Raw genomic sequence first — 20,014 nt, 5'->3', positions numbered from 1 at the left:
CGTGTCGGGAAACCGGCGCGGCTTGCAGCCCCCGGTTAAAATAGTACAGGTACTGACCGATGATTTCGGTTGAGATGGTACCTGTACACGTCATCCTGGGGCTTACTCCGGTTCCAATCGCGACGAGACCCGAGTTGAACGGATAACCGTTAGAAAGTTACCCAAGTTGACACAAGCGTTGAATAATTACTGATTGATTGAATGTAAAGACTGTTAAAATAGACCCTGAAGTACAGTTTCATATCTGGTGGCCATATTATTGATCGTTAAATCGACCCCGAACCCACTATTATTGTTTTGAGTCTATCGAGAAGGGTGACTGTGAGACTTATAGCTAGTGCAAAAGGAAATTTGGGTACTCGTAATACCCGGCTGTGAGGTCTGTCACTAACAATATCATTTCGCAATATTTCTTCATACTATTGTTTGCAAAACGTTTGAGTACGAAATAGGTATCAGTGTGAGTTATTAAATCCTTGTACGAGTTTCGAGAGACGAACAGAATGCTATCAGAACGGAACATCTTTAATTTACCAAATATGATGATTAAATGTAGCGAAAGAAACGTTTTGTCATTTGAAATAAATTCAATTTCACATATTTGGTAAAGTCAAAGAAGCCATTCTCCGTGTGTGAAAACATCGTTATCCTCTGGCTGTCAGTCAAAATAAGTTCTCTGATTGCTTTACTATTTCAATGTAAAAAAATGTTTACAGTAAATTGGTTAAGACAAGGCCTGATCGGTTGAATTTCTCGCAAAACCTTCAAGTTCGTAAAACACGTGAGTCTGAACGATGCAGAAAAGAAGCGGGAATAAGGGTCTCGTGCACGATGGGTATTTTTTTTCTACCGTCATAAAAGCAGTCGCTGTAGTACGAAGATATCTATTGTCGCAGGCAGGTCTCAACAGGGACTTGAGTGACAGAGGAATTATTTGGCAATTCAGTAAACCATTTTGGGGTATAAAATAAAGAGCACCTGGGATTTACTGCGGCGCTAGAAAGATTACATTCTGTGCTATATAGGATTTTGTATCAAGGTTGAAGCAGGTGCACGCTTAATTGTCTCCACGTCTTGGACAGAGAATTGACTACAAAATCCTCTCAGTAATTTTCAGATCATAATGTCGAATATTGATGGACGCAAAAATTGTTTCCCGGATTATAAAGGAATTTACGAATCAATGTCTAGAGGAAAGGTAACGAAAGAAGGTTATTTCATAAACCGCGAAGCTGTCACGGTTGATTTGCAGTCGCCTGTTGATATTCCAGCACCACACTTTTTGTGAAATTGCGTGCTACGTGAACCTGATCGAATGCGAATATGCCGCGTCAAAAGGGATCAATAACCGGAGTTTTACAATCCGGGATGACGGAAACCCAACTTAAAATATTTTTCATGACGACACCACAGATTTGATGGAAGACTCATTGTCAGTCCGCAAATTCGATATCCTTTTCTTCAACCCTCATATATTTGCTACAACATCGACGTTACAGATTCCTGAACATTTCACCGCGTTACGGTTGATAAGGTAAAAATTTAGAATTCAGCACAATAAAGCAGAAGCGCGACCACGTTTATTGAAAAATGATGTCGCCTCTTCCCGCCTCCCCGATAAATATGAACTATGGAGCACCGTCCAATAGTTTTCAATTAGCTTCGTCCAGTTTGCAGATACGAGAGTATCTTCAGCGCTGCGAGTTGATTACGGTTGCATATCTCGAAATCTGTGCGAATAAATTGAACTCTTTCAAGTAAGCCTTGCGCCGAAAATCAACGATTCGAGTCCCCATGATGCGGGTAGCATAATAGAATGCGTGATCAGTACCGCGGAAAGGCTGCTATTATTAAAAGTATCTCGCATGGAAAACCGTGCGGAGAGTACCAGTCCTCATAATTTACCTCATATAATACCGGTCATGTCCATGAATCAAGCATTTATCGGGTGGTTTCAACACTCAAATACAAACTGCCGGTGGAATCAGAAATCCTGGAATCCTCCGCAACTCTGCACCTTGAGTGCAATTAACCCCGCTTCCTGCTCTCGGTATAAATTCAACGTCATTATTACGCCGCGGAAATGTTCATAGCTAATTGCAAGCAATTTCTAGCAGAATTACTCCCGATTCTTACGCCTCGCCCAAGGTTCTATGCAACATCTGGATACACGTATGTGTGCAAGAAATGAAGTGTACGCACGCCTATTGTGCGAGATTGAGGTCTACCGGTAACACAACGCTTATCACCACTCGCGTCATTAGCATAATAGCTGGTTGGCTTTTTCTCGATAACGTGGCTATTGTCAAGCCAGCTGTTACCGTTGCGTCACACCACCCTGTATTCGCTTCTGTAACGTGTGCTGAATATTTTTATAAGACGAAGCTTGTGTCACGATCCACCAACGGGATTGTGAACGTCTCCATGAAGCTCGATGACAATCCTGTCTGCTATAAACGTCCACCGTGCCATTTGCGGGAGGATTTAATGGGTCTTTTAGAGGCTAATGCAGACTGTAACTCTTGTATAATTTTCCATGTGTGCGTTATATTCATAGAAAGTTGAATTCTTTCCTCGAGAGATTTTCCAGCATCGTCAAAGTGCAGTTTAAGCCTAGAACGGTAACGGAGGGTGAAAAAACACTCCACGCGAATCTGAATTTCCGACCGCAAAAGAACAACTTACGTTGTCGACTCGAGACACATTAATTTTTGACCACTTTCTTGGAACTTATGCAAAAAGTTTTCAGCCCAGGTGATTCTTCACTAAAAAACTAAGAAAATGAGACCCTATAGGACTCTTAACGATATGATGTACCCGAGATATGAAATTTACAAGATGGGGCCGTTTTTTCACCCCACATTACTGGAATAGGTCAAAAAAAGTTAACGTTACCGTTTTACGGTTAATGATTCTGAATTGGATTCAAGTTATCTATGCTGGAGTAATGGGCTCGTAAGTTGTAACCACCTAATACAAGTTCGCGACGAGATCCTAAACTCGTGGGGTTTGCGATGTTGGACTACGTAGCAACGAGAGAAGGGGAATCGTGATGATTCATGCGACCCACTGTGCGCAGAGTACCGACGACACGGTTCATAATTTAGTGAATTAGTAGGGCATAACGTGCAAACATTCATGGTTACTAATTTCAATCCCCTTGGTTTGTACTTCCGTCGGCGTGGCACGTCGAGACAACTTCAAAACTCTAGGATGGAGCTAACTCGTTGCGCGGTGTATGATTATCATAATTCGTACGTCAGGTAGTTTAATGAAATACGGATTCTATTCTCAAACTTGTTATTTACTGATCGGCTCAGTATTTCCTCAGGTAGAAGAATAGTGAAAATCCGAGTATATCTTTGGAACAATGGAGTCATGACAGAGAGAAGGTACACAGCGTGCTGGTGTGTCACGTGGCAACTTGGGGAGGTACACGCCTGATATATCGAGGTGAAGCTAGGGTGCACCCTTTCACTCGTACTCAGATGAAATTTGTCGAACCAAATGACGTCGTAAGCCTTTAGCAGGATTAGGCTTTGTTAAGTTCAAAACAATCTGTATCTAAATGTGCTCCAACGTTACAAATAAGCAGCAGCCGCTGGGCGGGCACGTGGATCCACCTTTCGAAAGCTTGTACTGACCATGAGATCTGAGGGGTCGCAGCCGCGTGAACTTACTCATTGTGAGTGTAAAAGCTTATTTAGTTATATTCGATTTAAATCATTCTGATTTAGGGGACACATGTATTTGGGTTTGAATAAGTTACGTCATCGATGGTAAAAAAATGTTAAATCACATCGTACCATCATGTATGGTTTAATTTACAATTTTCTTAATCGGAAAACCCCAGACAATCAATTTTTAAAAGGAAAATTGCACTCACTGCGTTTTTCGCTGAGAGCTTGAAGGTGAGCGGTAATGACATCGTATTGCTTGTCACGTTTGGCGATATTACGATCCCGGCGACGAAGCTGACGAATAAGCAATCCGCCGGCGTGATTGACGTGCTCACTGAGTGTCTCGACAAGAACTTGCAGTTCCGGCGTATCTGTAAAAATTTTAAGTATTAAAAGGCTTCGAGCAGAGATGACTAATGATTGGTGTAAGAAAAGTCCGTATGGAAGAGATGCTGGAAATTTTGAAGAATTTTCATGCTGCAAAACAACAAACAGAGATCTGTATCCTATAAAAAGAAAACCTTTCCTGTTCAAATATGGTCGAATAAATGGAGCACGTCTAAATTTCCAACAACTGAAATAAATCGGTGACGCGAGGGAAGTAAAAAAGTATTCGTCGCAATTCATCAAAATCTCCGGAGAAATACGGCTCTTATCCTTTCCTTGAAACAAAGACAATGGTTCTTCTTCTTACCCTGCGAGAGAGTATTTTTGTTCTAAATAAACGGTATTATTTACAAGACGAAGAAGAATCTCCAGCAATTACGCTTGAAATAATGAATAAGATTCCCAGGCTCTTTCATTATATCTCTCATCTAGATTTATACCCTGCACCCTTAAAACAATTTTGTCCCACCCGTTTGTCTATACATTAAATCCACCAGCTGGATACCTCCGATTCTTTCCCGCGGTGTTACCAGATATGAAAGTTCACGCGTCGGTATATCAACCGTTTTCAATTTGTAACCATCGACGAGACATTCAACTTTAAAGCTAGACATCGTCGGGTCTGAAGCAGCTCTCGCGATACATGCAACTTCTGAAGCTGTGTGGAAGAAGTAGAAGAAGAGCTCCTTGACAGGAGAAAAGGTTCGCCACTTGATGCTGCCTGTGAAGTTCTCTCGAAGTCAACGAGGTCACTGCAGCAGCACAATGCACTTCGTGCTGCTCGCTGCATGGACGTTGTTGCCGACCGCGAAGACGTCGGCTGATAATCTAAAAACCGTAAAACACGTGTCTTCACTCCTTACTTTTCGCCAAGAGTCGTTTTCGCTGAAGGTATCGATGCTGCGGTGGCAATCTGGGCGACGAAACCGTCGATTCGCTCTCAGACCGGCTTCTGTCTCTACCTGGTAGTCCATATATGTCTAGAAGCAGTTTATCCACTAAGGACGACACGACCGCCTCCTGATCCCGATGAACACGTAGCAAAGGGGCTGGATAAGTCTGGAACGGAAACGATCGTCTATTGGCTACATGACTTAGCAAGAAATCAGCGGCGAGTTTACAATGCCGATCAAAGAACAGCGTTCACGAACCTTGCGTTCCTTCTTCGGAGGGTTTTCGCTACCAAGGTCATTGCAGTCACCATTGGCATCGGGACTACCATCCGCGGACTTTAATCTCCTCAGAACGGAAGGCCTGTCAATGGCATCCGGTATCGGAACACTTCGTTGGTGGCGAAGGACGCGCCTTCTGTTCATGGCCATGAAGTCCGGGGCTTCGAGGACCTCGTGAGCCAGATTACGCGTCTTATTTCTGAAGGCCGGAAGAGCATCCTTAGGATAAATTGAAGCCTGAGGGACGAATCTGGGGTTCTGTTGGGTAACGATCAGGTCCCCGAAGACCCGTTCGCTCTCTACCGCGACGCACTTCATCTTGAAGCTCAAATCAGCGTCTTTATGACGTACGATGCAATTCATAGATGTGCAGTTGCGAATAATTCGGCTTCAAGCATCTAATGCACAGTGTTCGCGATGCGCTGTGGTATTCTTGTTCGCTTCCCTTGCACTGCTAGGCAGTGAAGTAAATTGCATCGCTGTTTCTCGCAGCCTCAGTGAGCTCGTCTTTGAATGAGGAACTTTCTTCCTTTCATCTGCTCCGCGAGTGAGTGCATAACCTGAAAGAATTCATCAGAAGTCAATAATGAATGAAGCGTGAATATTTTCTGGGATATGAAAATACTCCAAAGGTGAAAGAACTTTGCAAGTTATTGACTGCATTGAATTCTGAGTAAACTCGAGTCCGTTTGGCAATCTATTAACTGCAATTTAACAAATTAAAAATAACTCGACGAATACACGGATGGCAATTACATCAATAATATTTCATTACTTGACGTCGGGTTAACTGAGAATACACCAATCAGAATGTTTTAATTAAAAAATTTCACACCGAGGGCAGCAATTTCGGTGATGAAAAGCTCTAATCGGCTGTTCGATAAACCGCGAGAAGTGAGAATCAATTGGCAATATTACGAAGCTGATTACAATTCGTAACAACATTCAGTTTGCGGGTAAATAGGTGATCGCTCGGGTATTCGTAAGGTAATGTACAATCGTTCCGATATTCCGCACGATAGCATTTTTGAGACAATAATTGGAGTCTTCTAATTAATTAACTACGAGAGGGAGCGAAAGAAGTTAATTGAAAACGTAGCTATTCGGCTGTTTTCGCAAATGCTGAACGCGAGTCTTGAAAAGTGTAAATGTATTAACAACAGTAAATTACGAGAAGATATTGGTGAATTTAAGCAATTATTTGACCAGACGTTAAAATCCTTAGATGCGGCAAGTCCGACCCTCTTTTCTTCTTCGCTCCACTTTTCTCATCACACCTTAACCTTGTGTTCGAGTCATCCCGTGACCTCAACTTATCTTCGGGCCGTAATCAGCCTGATTCATTACTCTCTAATTACTCCAAGGGGTAGTTTACGCCCACGGCCGGCTGCGCCCTCGATCACGGTTTACAATAAATGTGTAATAACCGCCAATTACGTCGCACGCGTTACACCGTACCATTGCTTATATAATATACGACCAGGCAACCTACACCGATTAATGGTCCCTGCGTTGCCCATGGATTATACCATGTTTGGGTCCCGCTCGCAGTCAAAGGCCAAAAGTTAAAGTTTCTCAATGCGATGTTCAAGCTTGCGCGAAGATGAAATTAATATTCCCAGCCAGAAGTCTAGAAACTTGGTGTCAAAAAATACTCACACGTGGTAGCGTGATTCAGAAGCTCTTGCTGTTGCAGCTTATCCGCACAAATCGGGTGAAGGCACAATATCACAACGAAGACCTTAGGTCAAGATAGACTGACGTCAATTGAACGCTTTATATTTCGAGGCTGCTAACAAGCCCTGAAATTCTTTCACATAACAACCAGAGTCACAGATCCTGTGTTCGCGTTCTTATCAACCGCAGCTAACCGGCACGCAATCAGTCACCGTTTACGAGACCGCAACTGGAAACGGTGCCGAGACTCGGGCGTATATTTATATTACTGGAGGTCTTGCAGAGGTGTGATGAGTGGGAACAAACAGCGAACACTACTTACATAGCCGTCAATTAAAAAGCAGATGTTTTTATTTGCATACCGTCTTTGCGAGAACTTATATGCGCATCTGCTGCACTAGAAACAGTCAGGGACACAATTTGCAACATCGAGCACTACTGGCTTGTTTCAATGAGGCGAAGAGATGATAAAAATGGGAATACGGTATATTATAGGAGGTAAAATTTCAAACTGGGAATTGTGCAGAGCACATTGACCGTACAGCTTACGTACTGACAATGAGTGGGATGTTGACGGAGGTGGAAGCAGGTGACACGAAAGTTGCCCGGTTGATACCCGTATGACTATCGCCATTCTACGTATAAATGAACACACAAACGCGTCCGCTGGTTCACTTCCTTACTGCGATTAGTACGTCGATTAGCACATATGCTAATTATGCAGAGGTAATGATAAACTTTATTTACATCAGTGGTGAATAACCTCAAGTAAAAAAACCGCCAGGCTTAAACTGGTATTTACCCATAGTGAGCAATTATCTTAAACTTGAAAATGGAATCACATTATTCATCCTTTTGGATAAATTTTCAAAAGCTGGGTCGATTACGATATACTATAAAAGTTTCTGTGTGAACACCTCGTAGGAGGAAAAAAGTATCAGATCGAGAGCTCTGAATATTTCGATAGAATCGGTTTGATCTTAAATGTCTATTTTTCGTATTTCGATGACAGAATTTTTAAGTGGAAATACTTTTTTAAATTATGAAATAACTGAGAATTATATTCAATACCAAGTCCTGGTTTTCCGCGCATCTCTTTTACGAATTTCATGAACTCCACGGAGAATGCACAGAGCAGGAAGAAACCCTGATCAGATGGATTTCAATGTGTACTTGATGCTTCATATACCTATGTGCGAAATCAACGAGCCTTTGTTGGAATGATTTTAATTTCCGGCTACTGCGACATGCATGCCAGTCACACTTTACAATGGTGGCGCGTGTTCCTTGAAACTTCTCGAACTAGACACCTCATATAATCCTGGTAAATTTATAAATCAATTTTATGGGTATAATGCAAAAATTGTATACGAAAAATTACGTGCAACAAATATCGTTAGAAAAAACAAAGATTTTTTATTTTATTTTTAATACATATTGAATGGCAAATAATTTCACACAATGATCAAAAAAATGATTGCAGATCTGCATAGCCAGCTAAGAAGACTCTCGCAATCATACGAATATACGCAATGTCTGTAATATAAAATTACGGGGACAATGAATTCAATAAGCGTTAGCGAAAAAGGTACTTAATTATAGATCATGAATAACTGGCTACATTTATGTACACATACTCATCTACTTCAACAAATAAATAGTTATGATTACCTGCATAATATTAAATATATGTATATCGGTAACGTCAGCTGTAGACTGGAAATGTAACGAATTGATTATCGACCGTGATTCTGCATGGACCGTCACATTATTTTATTGGAGAAGGGTGGGATGCAATAAAGACGAGTAATCAAAAGTCGTCCGACAGTCGTACCATGTTATCATTTTATTGCGTACGAATCAATGTCTTATTTTTTGTGAACAGATATAATGTATATAATACGTGTATATGTATATGTGTGTGTGTTTGTGTGTATACTTTTATAAAATTTCATCTTTAATTTTAATAACAGTATTATTATGATTTTAACAAAATAAAATATCTATTTATACGACTTCTTAGGCAAATTTCGACAGTTCGGTGTGATCTGCATCTATTCATCATAAATACATGCACGTTCACAGTATTGACGTTTCACACAATCGTGATCAAATACGTTTTAACCGTAGTTTATTCAGACTTACTATTAGATTCATTGATTGTGCCCGCGGCTGGCAGTGAAGTTACGAAATCTGCTTTACAATAATTTAAATAAGTAGCACTGAGTAATTTGTCCGTAAAAATTATTGTTCATGTGTGGATTAATAACTATTTACATGCACGTAATAAATTTCAAAGCTAGATTGCAGAAACACCATTTAAAACTAAGTCAAAACGGTCGTAATTTCGCAATCCAAACTTAAATATAACGCTTTTGTAACGCTGCTGAAAATGCTTTTGAACAGTTTGATATATTTATATAATTGGAACACATCGATAAAACAGGAACCCTTCACCTTTTTTAAAACGTTTTCACTTCATGCGTCTCATGATTCTTTCAATTAAAAAGAATCATTAAACGTTTTTCACAGTCCGCTATACTCGACGTATAAACAATAACCGATATATTATCCTGATTTTATACCATGATATATCGTAATAAGCACGTAAAAAGAAACTAGTTACATAACATGGTATTCATTCTTGAACTTGGATGAATCATTCCGACATTCGCGAATCATCGGTGTAATTGAAAAATTTTAATTTATTGCTGCAGTTACGAGCTCTACAAAATCATTCAAACTGAACTTGGCATTTCAATATTGATCGCCGAATATAAATGATACTGATATTCAATAACGAATTTCGTAATACATGAACAAGATGTGATTGGTCGTGTGATTATGAAGAGTTTAACACAGTTTACGTGTTCAGATTCAACAAATAATAAATTTTCGGTGCTTCCCTCGAGAAATGGGTCATGCTACTGGAGGTGTACGAAATTGACGAAATCAAGTTTGAGTTTTGGACAAATTCACAAAAGCGGCAATGTAACAAAAGTTCGTAACACTTATGGTCACATTACGTTACATTACGTATAATGTTACGAATGTATTACATGTACGAATTGTCGTTGCATAGATAGGCCTTCATAAAAATGGAATATACTAGGATCCTTATCGTTGCCTTATCTTCACTAGTTTCAACATTCATAATTTCCAACTGCACCATAATAACCGCTAAAGTGTAAGGCGTTAATAAAAGAAATTTGAGGACGGATTGAGATCGCTTCTATCATCATGTAAGCTCCATGTATTCGGTAAAACCGTGGTTAGGTGGACCCAGCAGAAGCACGCCAACACTGCGGTCTTTCGATGCGGTCACTATATCTGAACAGCATGTCAAGGATTGCACACTCTACAAGATTGACGTAACGGTAGTTTTTCAAAAAGAATTTTCTACCCATTTCGAATATAAAGCGAAAGCGAAAAATTCGATCGACACAGCACAGTTGCATAAATTGTATCAAGATTTAATGGGTTCATTTAATTCAAGCTGAGACTCGTCTCTTTGTTTTATAAGGATACATTCGTCGTAAGAAGACAAATCGAAGTCCTGAATGTCACCCTTGTGCCGATAGACTTCGCCAAGGAATTCATGATGATCTGGATATCGTCTGTATTTTCGTAAAATACCACCATCACACACGGAATACAATGTACTTCCGTTCGATGTGTACCTAAGTTTCCATATAGGGAAGTCCTTGTGTTCCTTCAGGTGCTCCTGTATCCCAGTGTCTGGTACGTATGCCGAAATAAGGTCACCCCCGCTCATGATCAAGCCTTTCAATCAAATATTTTCCTTATTCTTCTTCAGGTAAGAGAAGAAAAATGATTCATTTTTGTATTCGTGATTGAGTAACCCAGGAAATGAATAAAATGCATTACAATTTGCATGCTTTTGTGAATCGGAGCACGCAAATTCAAAAAACTAGTCATCGAATTGCCGTGGATAAATAACGAATTGCAATTGCTTCTTCTAAACATACTGTAAAATCCATCTTCAGAACCTCGACTGAATCGTTCAGGGGTGACACAGACTGAATTGACTGTATGGCCAGTTTGAAATGCATGCAGTACTCGACCATCCAGCGATGATACTTTGCACGTACCATCGGTACCACCGGTGAGAATAGAACTCTGCCAAGGCCATGACGAGTGTAAGAAGCACACATCCCTGATCACTGACCCATGTAGCTGAAACAAAAACAGTAAAATTGAGAGTTGATATGAATTTTTATGTCAGAAAAACTCATCCAAATCGACTACGGTTATTTTTATCTTGATTCTGTACTATTAATAGCAATACCTTCTCATTAGCCCAAATACTTTGACCTTTGAAAAATCATTGATAACTGACAAAGAAAACATAGGAACATCTAAACAGAAGTCTAAAGTTACTTGAGAAATTAATATTCATCAAATGTCACTAATTCCAAAGACTGTTATTCATGTTAAAGATTGATTTTGTGCAAATAAATAGGAAAATATCGTAGATGGTAAAGAAACCAAGTACATCATGAATATAATCTAGAGGTAAAGGCATCCTCAGGTCCAACAGAGTCAGCCCTTTGCCATTGACAGAAACTGCGACTGCTATGTTTGGCCCGGATGGATCGGTAGCCAACCCAGTTCTGTCTCTGCCACTGAAAGCGGAGTTGTCGTATGCCAAGAGTTGTTCACCTCTCTCAACATCGACTACCACCAGCCTCCGTGCGGTTGTTGCAGCCAGTATCTAGAACATTAGGCGAGCCTTAGTTTAATGTTACAAATTATTATTGAGGATTTAGTTGTTATTCTCTGTATCGAATCAAAAATATTTCCAACGATAATATAAGATACCTATGCAGCTACACTTGTATCGATTGATTCAGAACTGTATAGAAAATCATCTCCAAGTATACACTCAGTGAAACAGGTTCTCAAAACAAGCCACGGAGGACTAAGTTTTCTAGGACATTGTAACTATCCTAGTTCACCATAACAACCATAACGATTATCTTAGTCCAAGATAAAGTATTTTTAATTTTTAGCCATACCCTGGAGCCATCAGAAGTGAACCGAACTGCATTGATATTTTTGGCTAATGTCATCCTTGTAATCTGGTAACACATAAGAAGCTCCATACGTAGCGCGGAATAAAGATTGACTTTGCCATCGTATCCACCAGAGCAGAACAAATATCTATCCTGGAAAACAGAATTAGAATGCATTTGATGTTTGAATGATTAAAAAGATTCTAACGAATGAATAAACCTATGAATTAGTATTGTCTACAGATGAAATTCTGCTTTCTACTTTTGATGGCGATTTGATAATAATAATAATATTGAATTTGCATTAATACGCTGCTTAGCAGTTGTGTGACAATTATTAGCATAGTCTACTTATAATTGGAATGAATTATTTGTGGTGTGCAATGTTATGACATAATACCCGTGGACTAAATGCAACGCTTCTGACGCTGCTCTGGTGGAATTTAAGGAACTTTGGAGTTCCCTGTTGCTGCATTTTACGTGGAGACGCTAGAGTCAATGGCAAATTTCTTGCTAACGCTTCGTTGGTAGAATTCAAACTCTACGGAACTTTATATTATTTATCATCACTCCCGCATCAAGTATCTCGCTTAATCTGCGCAGAGAGAATCAAAACACAACTGCTCGAAGTCCGCACATTAGAACTCATCATGTGGAATTGGAGATTTGAGCCTCGGTCTTCTGATTCACTTTACACGGTCCAACCGCAACGCATTTAATTACTCAAGAGATTAAACACGCAAACCGCTTGCGTCCATGGTACATCAGTAATCGAACCGAGCTGCAAGGCCCCAGCATCCAACATGATAGTATCCTGGCATTGTTGACTGCTGTCTTACTATCGCCAACGTCGCCATATATGAATATTTATGCGCAGGCGTCAGCGATGCGACGTAAGTTGCAGCTATCGGGCGCAAAATCACAGCCAGGTATCCGAAGTTCGTGGATATGTATCGAACTATCTATTGAACAGGTTTCCAGGTAGAAAATTGAGTTGAAGAATTATTATATTGTCTGATATGAAAGTGACTGTACTTGATGGTTTCGTGAAAACACGTTCCAATGATTACGAGGCAAACATTAACTGTGAGTAATAAATAAAATCCGCCTGCATGAAGGCAACTTGTATTGCGTAGCCGGTACGTGCGTAAACATGGGCGTCTCGATGACGCAAAAGAACCGATATAACAGATATGGCAAAAGTAGAGAATAGTTGATTATTATTATTCCTTTCGCACTATTATGGTGTACAAATGGTTAAAAACTGAAAGCAATCAATAATTGTATAGCTAAATATTTAAGTAACACCGAAAAAAAGTCAAGAATAAAATCAGATAATGGAGAAAAAATATCTTTCATGTCGGATCAAAGTGGAAACCAGGTTCTTCAAATGCTGCTATATGAAAGATCGGGAAAAGTACACATATTTCTTATTTTTAAATCTATCAAATGAGATAATCTTTGAGCGAAACGTTGATTGTCGGCTATTTTTTGTTAATGTGAGATAACTAACGAAGCTTTTTAAAATTTCGAGTGTATTTCAACTTACATTTAGACAGTACAAGAAAAATTTACCCATCATCAATCGTCACATAATGGCGAAGTTATTAGCTGACCATTGAAGCACCTCGCCGCTGGAATTTCGAATAGGCAGAGAAGATGGAGTGCGTAATTTTTGTTTGAAATGTAAAAACTAAAATTAATTTGAATTGACATTTATTTTTATTATCGATGAACTAAAAGACTCAGAAAAAAACGTTAAATCACATTCAATCAACACAATCGCCCCTCCGTTCGTATTCCGCAGTAGAATATTTTTACACACACATGTATACTACAGTTCATGACGTATCACCAAACTTCAGGGGCGTCACAAGTTGCTTTTAAATCGAGGCGTACTGACGGTCGGTCGCCGTTCATATTCTACTGTTAGTTTCTTCTTGTCATTTGAATACTTCGTCTTCTTTCTTCACAAAGATAGTTTCTAATAGCATTTGAATGAACATCAACTTGGTGACATTTCTTTCATTAGAACTATAATTTTTTTTTTTATATCGATCTTACTTTATCCTAGAAGTTTTTTTGCAACTTTGTGCTCGAAGCGAAAGGGAAGTTATTGTACGCGCCCTGATAAATACATCTTCACTTGATATCGTAACTACGCGTTTCTAAACCTCGCAAATCATTTCTGGTCATTTTTGGATCAATGCCTGTTCCTGTGTATTTATATGTACGTAACAAATTTATTGTTCGATAATAAGTGAAGAAACGATAGATCGAAGCCTTATCTATAAAAACGAATGACTGTGTCACATGTCGTATGAGCATGTCGCAAGGGTCCATACGGATACCTATACATATATTTACAAGCCCATATACATATATTTTTCTATATTGCATGCAACGCAATTGTGATATTGGTTTTATTTAAAGCTTAAAGATGATTTGTGGCCTACTGGTTTGACTTCACTTAACTTAGAACCAAATAAATTTTCAGAAAAATTGGCTGGGCTATCGGTAGAGTTTTTTTTACCAGGATTACAATCTTCAATTCTCGCCAAAAATTTTTACTTCAACAAATAACTGGAATAGTGGGAAGTTTTAGGATTGAAGCTGTTAGCCTAATGGGTTTTTCGAATTATTTCATAAACAGTAACATTTTGATTGTGAGATTAACATTTTATTGTTTCATTTTTCAGCTAATATGGAAGTTTTCGTGGTTCTTTCCACCTTGATGGTGGCTGCTTCAGCAACTTATTGTTACAGAAATGTCAATGAGATATGTAGCAAAAGTCATCACTCAAGTAACGTTACTATTTTATAATAACTTTCATTCAAACTAACTTTGTACAGAGATACAAATTTCAGTCACTACAACGATTATTTGACAGTTGTGGTAAAGAAAGACAAATAATCATGAGCTGAAACTCGATTTGCGTTATTATTATTATTATTACCTAATATATAGTTAATAAATATTATTCATATTTTCTGTTACTTATTTTGTAGGTGATGTTCTATTGAAGAATTGTAATACCACATATGGACACTTTGGTACAATACATAGTGAGCTCGAACAATATGCCAATGCTCAGATTTAGGCAAGTTTCAAATACTTGCTGATGTCTAGTTACTTTGGGAATTTCATGAGTAATCGTGATGGATTCAAAGGTTTCTATAGAAAGTTGTCTGATCAAGCATGGGATGACGCAAAAGATCTCATCAACTTTATCACTCAGCGTGGTGGAAACATGAACTTTAATGATGATGCTAAGTTCTGGAGCGACGATGACGAAAAGGTGAGCGAATTTTTCTCAACGAAGGTGATATTGTTACTTCAATAACTGTTACACAAGTTGTTATAATGTGGCATACTTTATTTTGCATATTTATGTTTATGATAGGTTTTGCAGATTAAAGACAATCTGTCAGAATTTGACAGTATGAGTAATGTTTTGGATAACTACAAAAAGTTGGCAGACGAAGCTTTGAAAATACATGCAGAAACAGCAAAGCATACTGAGGCAGATGGATCCGTTGCTCATTATTTGGAAGAGAGATTCTTCAATCGGCAAGCGAAAACTGTGCACACCTTGGCTGGTTATGTTAATGATCTCAAGCGGTTCTGTTCGGCTCCTGATGCATCTCTTGCAGTATTCCTTTTCGATGAATATTTTCAGGCATGCATGTAAATTTTTCCAAAATTGTAATGTCTTCAATTTATTTTATTATAATATTTAGATGGTGATGATGACAATACAGATTAGTTTTTTGTTTTTTGTTCTCTGTAATATAGACTAAACAGTTTACTTCATTACATTGATTTCAGTGGATTGTAGTTGACCCAGTAACTAGGGCAACTAGCTGTGTCAAACTACATCTACACCACATATTTGTAACAGGTACTGATGAAATGAAATAAAATAAAATTTTGTAGCTTAACTAGTGCAAAAATCTCTATTTCTACAACCTGTCTTGACTATTGAAATAGACAGACGTCTTGCCTGAATGAAATGCAATGCTCCACTAACAACAAGTTATTTTGACATTGATGTCAAATTCAAATATTCTATTGTATCAATTTCATTACTACAAATTAAATTCATTATTCACCAGTAATTACATTGAATTTCATGGCTTGAAATGCCTGCTTATCTTATACGTACATAAAGTTGAGCATTTTCAAATGATAACGTCGTATTTCTCGTCTTCCGTTACAAATGATGATTACAAAAGTTGAATTATGTTGTCTGAATTTCACAGTTGTAAAAATTTCACATAATACCCATGTGTATAAATAAACTTGAGATGTACATGACTGTATTTTCGTTCAATTGCATGGGTCGTGTCATACCGTACCTTTCCCCAATCTGTTTAATTTGCTTTCAAATTCGCCAATTGAACGAAAAAAGACGAACCAAATTATTTTTCATTAAACTACTACGGTATCTACATAACTAAACATCCACATTGAAAAAGAAAATGATAGTTTTACGCCATCGGCTAATAAAATTTTGAAATACTGTGTTCAACTGTAATATACTGTATCTTGTTTGTACAAATGTCTCGGGTGATGAGTGTTCTTTTTCTGAGCATTCAATTTTCCATTGTGATCCCCATCATTTGGATGTACATTTTCTGTACATTGATAAGTTGAAATCTGAGAATGTCATGTTTGAGATAACATCACTGTTTTTTGACTCGAAACTGATGGACCTGTTAATGTCCTTGATATGAGTTTATTTATTTATCTATCGCTAGCTGCTTTTGGATACCTCGAACCTAACAGTTCGTGTAGGTACCTGAGTCTAGCCAGCCATATACAACGGATTCTCTAATTATTATTATATCTTACCGTTCCTTCTGCCTAAACATCGATGTTGAAGCATCATCTCAGGCATAAATTGCCTGAGCGCGAACAACGGACACGCGATCTCTTGTGCTGTCTCCGTAAGCTTCTCGCAGCTATTAGTAGCTTAATATGGCATATGCATAGTTCAAGCATACGTCATGTATCTAGTCTAGAGAATTATCGAAGAACAAATATTCTTGATCGAATTGACGATTTGGACGATATTAAAACTGGTATATTTCGGCTGTCCGTGAATCGATCGTATTGGTGTAGAGTTTGAATGAAAGCTCTTAAAATCTGGAATCGTAAAAAACCTGTCAATCATCAAATTTCATCATGACAGGGGAAAATATGTCATAATATTTTCGCCGGGGAAGTTGAAACGCTTCTCACCGCCGTTGACGGAAGAATATAAAAACAGCTGCCCTTATGGGCTTTGGTGTGACAACCGAAAATCGTCATGCGCTTGCGCCCCTTGAGATGTTCCGACGGCAGAGTTGAGAACTTATTGCAGATCATCAGAGAGTTGCCGATTTCGACATGATGATGGCTGCATTCACCTTCCGAGCAACACAGTCTTCGCAATGGTAAGCCCAAGCCAGTACTTTGCCTGTGTGTACTTACCAACTTGTCGGTGATACACGAGATTAATAATGAGAATAAATTTCTTCCGAAATTCGTAGCAAATCAGTGATTTAATTAAAGTATAAGTACCCGAGAGAAGAATTTATACATAGATCATAAATAATAATGGATCAGGTGTAATAATGATGCAGAGACCAAAAAGTATATATGGATATGCGGTCCATGTACGATACTAATATAGACGATCCATTTACGATTAATACGTAATGCATACTGTAACTTTCATAATTTTCCAGGAGACAAATTATATTATCTACAATAATACGGCTATAATATGAAAATTGAAGAATTATTCATTTCGAAATGGGATTCTATTCGACACGCGCTCGATGTATTCCATAACATTAATATTCATAATTATTTCAACAACTTTTCATTTGCTCTCTCGATCTTGAATTTTCGTAGGCATAAAATCGAAACGCTGTTTTAGCTAGTGGCAAGTGAAGTATCTACGTTGGGTAGAGAAGCAGAATTGTTTTCGAAAAGTGTTCGTATAAAAAAAAGTTGAGAGTAACTGTAATACATCACGGATGCGCTAATTTTGATCGAGATGAAATGAATGTATGTGAGACAGTATATATTTAACGCAGTGTCCTGATTTAAAGGCCTAAAAAGGTGATTGTAGGTGATTTTTTTTCACAGAGAGAGAAAAAACCTGGGAAAGCACGAAGGTTCATATAACTCCGAGTTTATTTTAACACACATTTGAAAGGTACGAGCAAAATTTTTTATCATCCAACTGTAGCAGGACGGCAGCGTTATTATTAGCTGACCCGTTAACTGAAGAATATCTTGAGTCAACGGCTGACCATCGAAAGGCCTAGCCGCTTGAGTCTGGAATCGGCAGGAAAGATAAGGTGCGCATTTCTTGTCTGAAATGTGAAAACTAAAATCATCATACATCGTACATCATACATACATAATATTAAAGTTCGAAACCAAATTTTGGATGTTGGGATGTTCAGAAAGTGACGTCACCAAAAATTTTTTCTCTCTTGATCTATATAGACGAAAATCAGTTATCCGAATTTCTCAGTCCAGAAACGACCGCGCAGTAGAGCGGACGTATGAGAATCGCGCTCCGCAAATTTTGAGTACCGGGTTCTCTACCTCCTGGATCCTGCGCTCCGGCTCCGCTTCCTGGTGCAAACTCGACTGCCAGAACAAGCGCCGCGTAGTTTCTGTGCTCCAGGTCCGCTACCTGGTGAAACTTGATTTCCAGGACAAGCGCTCCGTAGTTTCTCTGCTCCAGGTCCACTACCTGATGAAACTCCACTTCCAGGACAAGCGCCCCGTAGTTTGTACGCTCCAGGTCCGCTTCCTGGTGAAACTCGACTCCAGGAACATCGCTCCGTAGTTTCTGCATTCAAGGTGCACTACCTGGTGAAACTTGATTTCCAGGACAAGCGCTCCGTAGTTTCTGCGCTCCAGGTCCGCTACCTGGTGAAACTTGACTTCCGGGACAAACGCTCATTTATTAGTATTTGGAGTACAACCCGAGGTGGTTTGCGGTGGTCGTTGGAGGTGGTTGGCGGTGTTCGGAGGTGGTCGGACGTGGTTAGGGGTGGTTGCGGCTGATCGAGGTGGACAAGGAGAACAAGGTGGACGAGGAGGACGAGGATTTTTGCACGGTGAATAAAACACTTTTATACCATTTAATGGCAATTGTATTTATATCTATCTTATCTAAAAATTTTGACACTTGTCATGTTTTTAATGAATTATTTTAGTTCGTTATTCGCGCAAGCCTAAATTCAGTAGCTATCAATGCGCTAACAAAATTTCTTTCATTTTTCATAATTTTTTCAATCTTCTTGGTATAACGTGTCAATAAAAAAATTATATTAATCCTTACACAATATTTTTGAAGTGTTCTTGTACTGAAAATATTTATTACTATTCCAGGTATAACTCGAGGTGGTTATCAGTGGTTGTTCGAGGTTGTTGGCGATGGTTGGGTGTGTTCGGAGGTGGACGAGGAGGAGAAGAGAAATACGAGTACAGCAAGATGGACGAGGATGACTATTATTATAATCTTTTTTACCAGTTCATTTGTTCAAAACTTTTTTATTAGATAGTGAGATTTGATGCAGTAGGAGTAGGATCAGAAATGAAAGCAGCCAGCATTATCTCGAAATCGTCAACTCTCTGATGTTCTGCAATAAGTTCTCAACTCTACCGTTGGAACATCTCTGGGGGCGCAAGCGCACGACAATTTTCGTTTGTCACACCAAAACCCATAAGGGGCAACTATCTTTATATTCTTCTGTCACGTGTGAAGAAATCGATCCTGAAAATGATGGTGACGCCTGTTCGATGTCAGCCGGTGACAAAAATGTGTGGCGGGAAACCTAACATTAGGGTTTGACTTTTAGGCCGCATAGATAGTGAATTTTGTGGCGTGTGTGATTGAAAATGATTAATGCATTTTATCGGTCTGTAAGTTTAAAACAAAATTTCATGCCATCAATTAAAATATCTAGATTTGCACCGGTAAGTAGTGTTTGCGTGCGAATTCTACAACCATCCATCGGGTGTCAGTATGGAACGTAACTTGTATAATAC

General features: G+C 38.9%; 3 protein-coding genes across 5 annotated transcripts in view; 1 reads left to right on the top strand and 2 right to left on the bottom strand.

The window, feature by feature from the left end:
- The window catches only part of LOC124302108 (uncharacterized), a 32,490-nt gene extending 25,336 nt beyond the window's left edge, over window positions 1–7,154 (bottom strand). For both annotated transcript variants that reach the window (XM_046757897.1, XM_046757898.1), the window contains exons 1-4: window positions 6,899–7,154; window positions 5,219–5,799; window positions 4,931–5,126; window positions 3,887–4,051 (exon numbers count right to left, since the gene is read on the bottom strand). In XM_046757897.1, the coding sequence (XP_046613853.1) occupies window positions 3,887–4,051; window positions 4,931–5,126; window positions 5,219–5,602 (745 nt within the window). In that variant the 5' untranslated portion in view covers window positions 5,603–5,799; window positions 6,899–7,154. The remainder of the gene's footprint in view (window positions 1–3,886; window positions 4,052–4,930; window positions 5,127–5,218; window positions 5,800–6,898) is intronic.
- Window positions 7,155–8,747: 1,593 nt separating this feature from the next.
- On the bottom strand, window positions 8,748–12,807 carry LOC124302279 (uncharacterized). Of its 2 annotated transcripts, none has more exons than XM_046758259.1 (6): window positions 12,353–12,807; window positions 11,956–12,105; window positions 11,433–11,651; window positions 11,029–11,113; window positions 10,445–10,699; window positions 8,748–10,246 (listed from the first exon to the last, which is right to left on the bottom strand). In XM_046758259.1, exons 1-6 carry the CDS (start codon window positions 12,425–12,427, stop codon window positions 10,155–10,157), a joined length of 876 nt encoding a protein of 291 aa, XP_046614215.1. In that variant the 5' UTR covers window positions 12,428–12,807; the 3' UTR covers window positions 8,748–10,154. The 2 variants fall into 2 exon arrangements, with proteins under 2 accessions (XP_046614215.1, XP_046614214.1); XM_046758258.1 differs by having other exon boundaries at window positions 10,906–11,113; window positions 12,353–12,805.
- Window positions 12,808–12,956: 149 nt separating this feature from the next.
- On the top strand, window positions 12,957–15,894 carry LOC124302280 (ferritin heavy polypeptide-like 17). Its single transcript, XM_046758260.1, is given in 4 exon segments — window positions 12,957–13,038; window positions 14,652–14,756; window positions 14,962–15,251; window positions 15,357–15,894. Coding segments are annotated over 4 exon segments (750 nt in total). The 5' UTR covers window positions 12,957–12,971; the 3' UTR covers window positions 15,645–15,894.
- Window positions 15,895–20,014: the final 4,120 nt, after the last annotated feature.

This window comes from Neodiprion virginianus, chromosome 4 (assembly GCF_021901495.1).
Source record: "Neodiprion virginianus isolate iyNeoVirg1 chromosome 4, iyNeoVirg1.1, whole genome shotgun sequence".
NCBI classification, from domain to species: Eukaryota; Metazoa; Arthropoda; class Insecta; order Hymenoptera; family Diprionidae; genus Neodiprion; species Neodiprion virginianus.
Note: the sequence above shows the minus strand (reverse complement) of the source record. Positions and strands in the feature narration are given on the sequence as shown.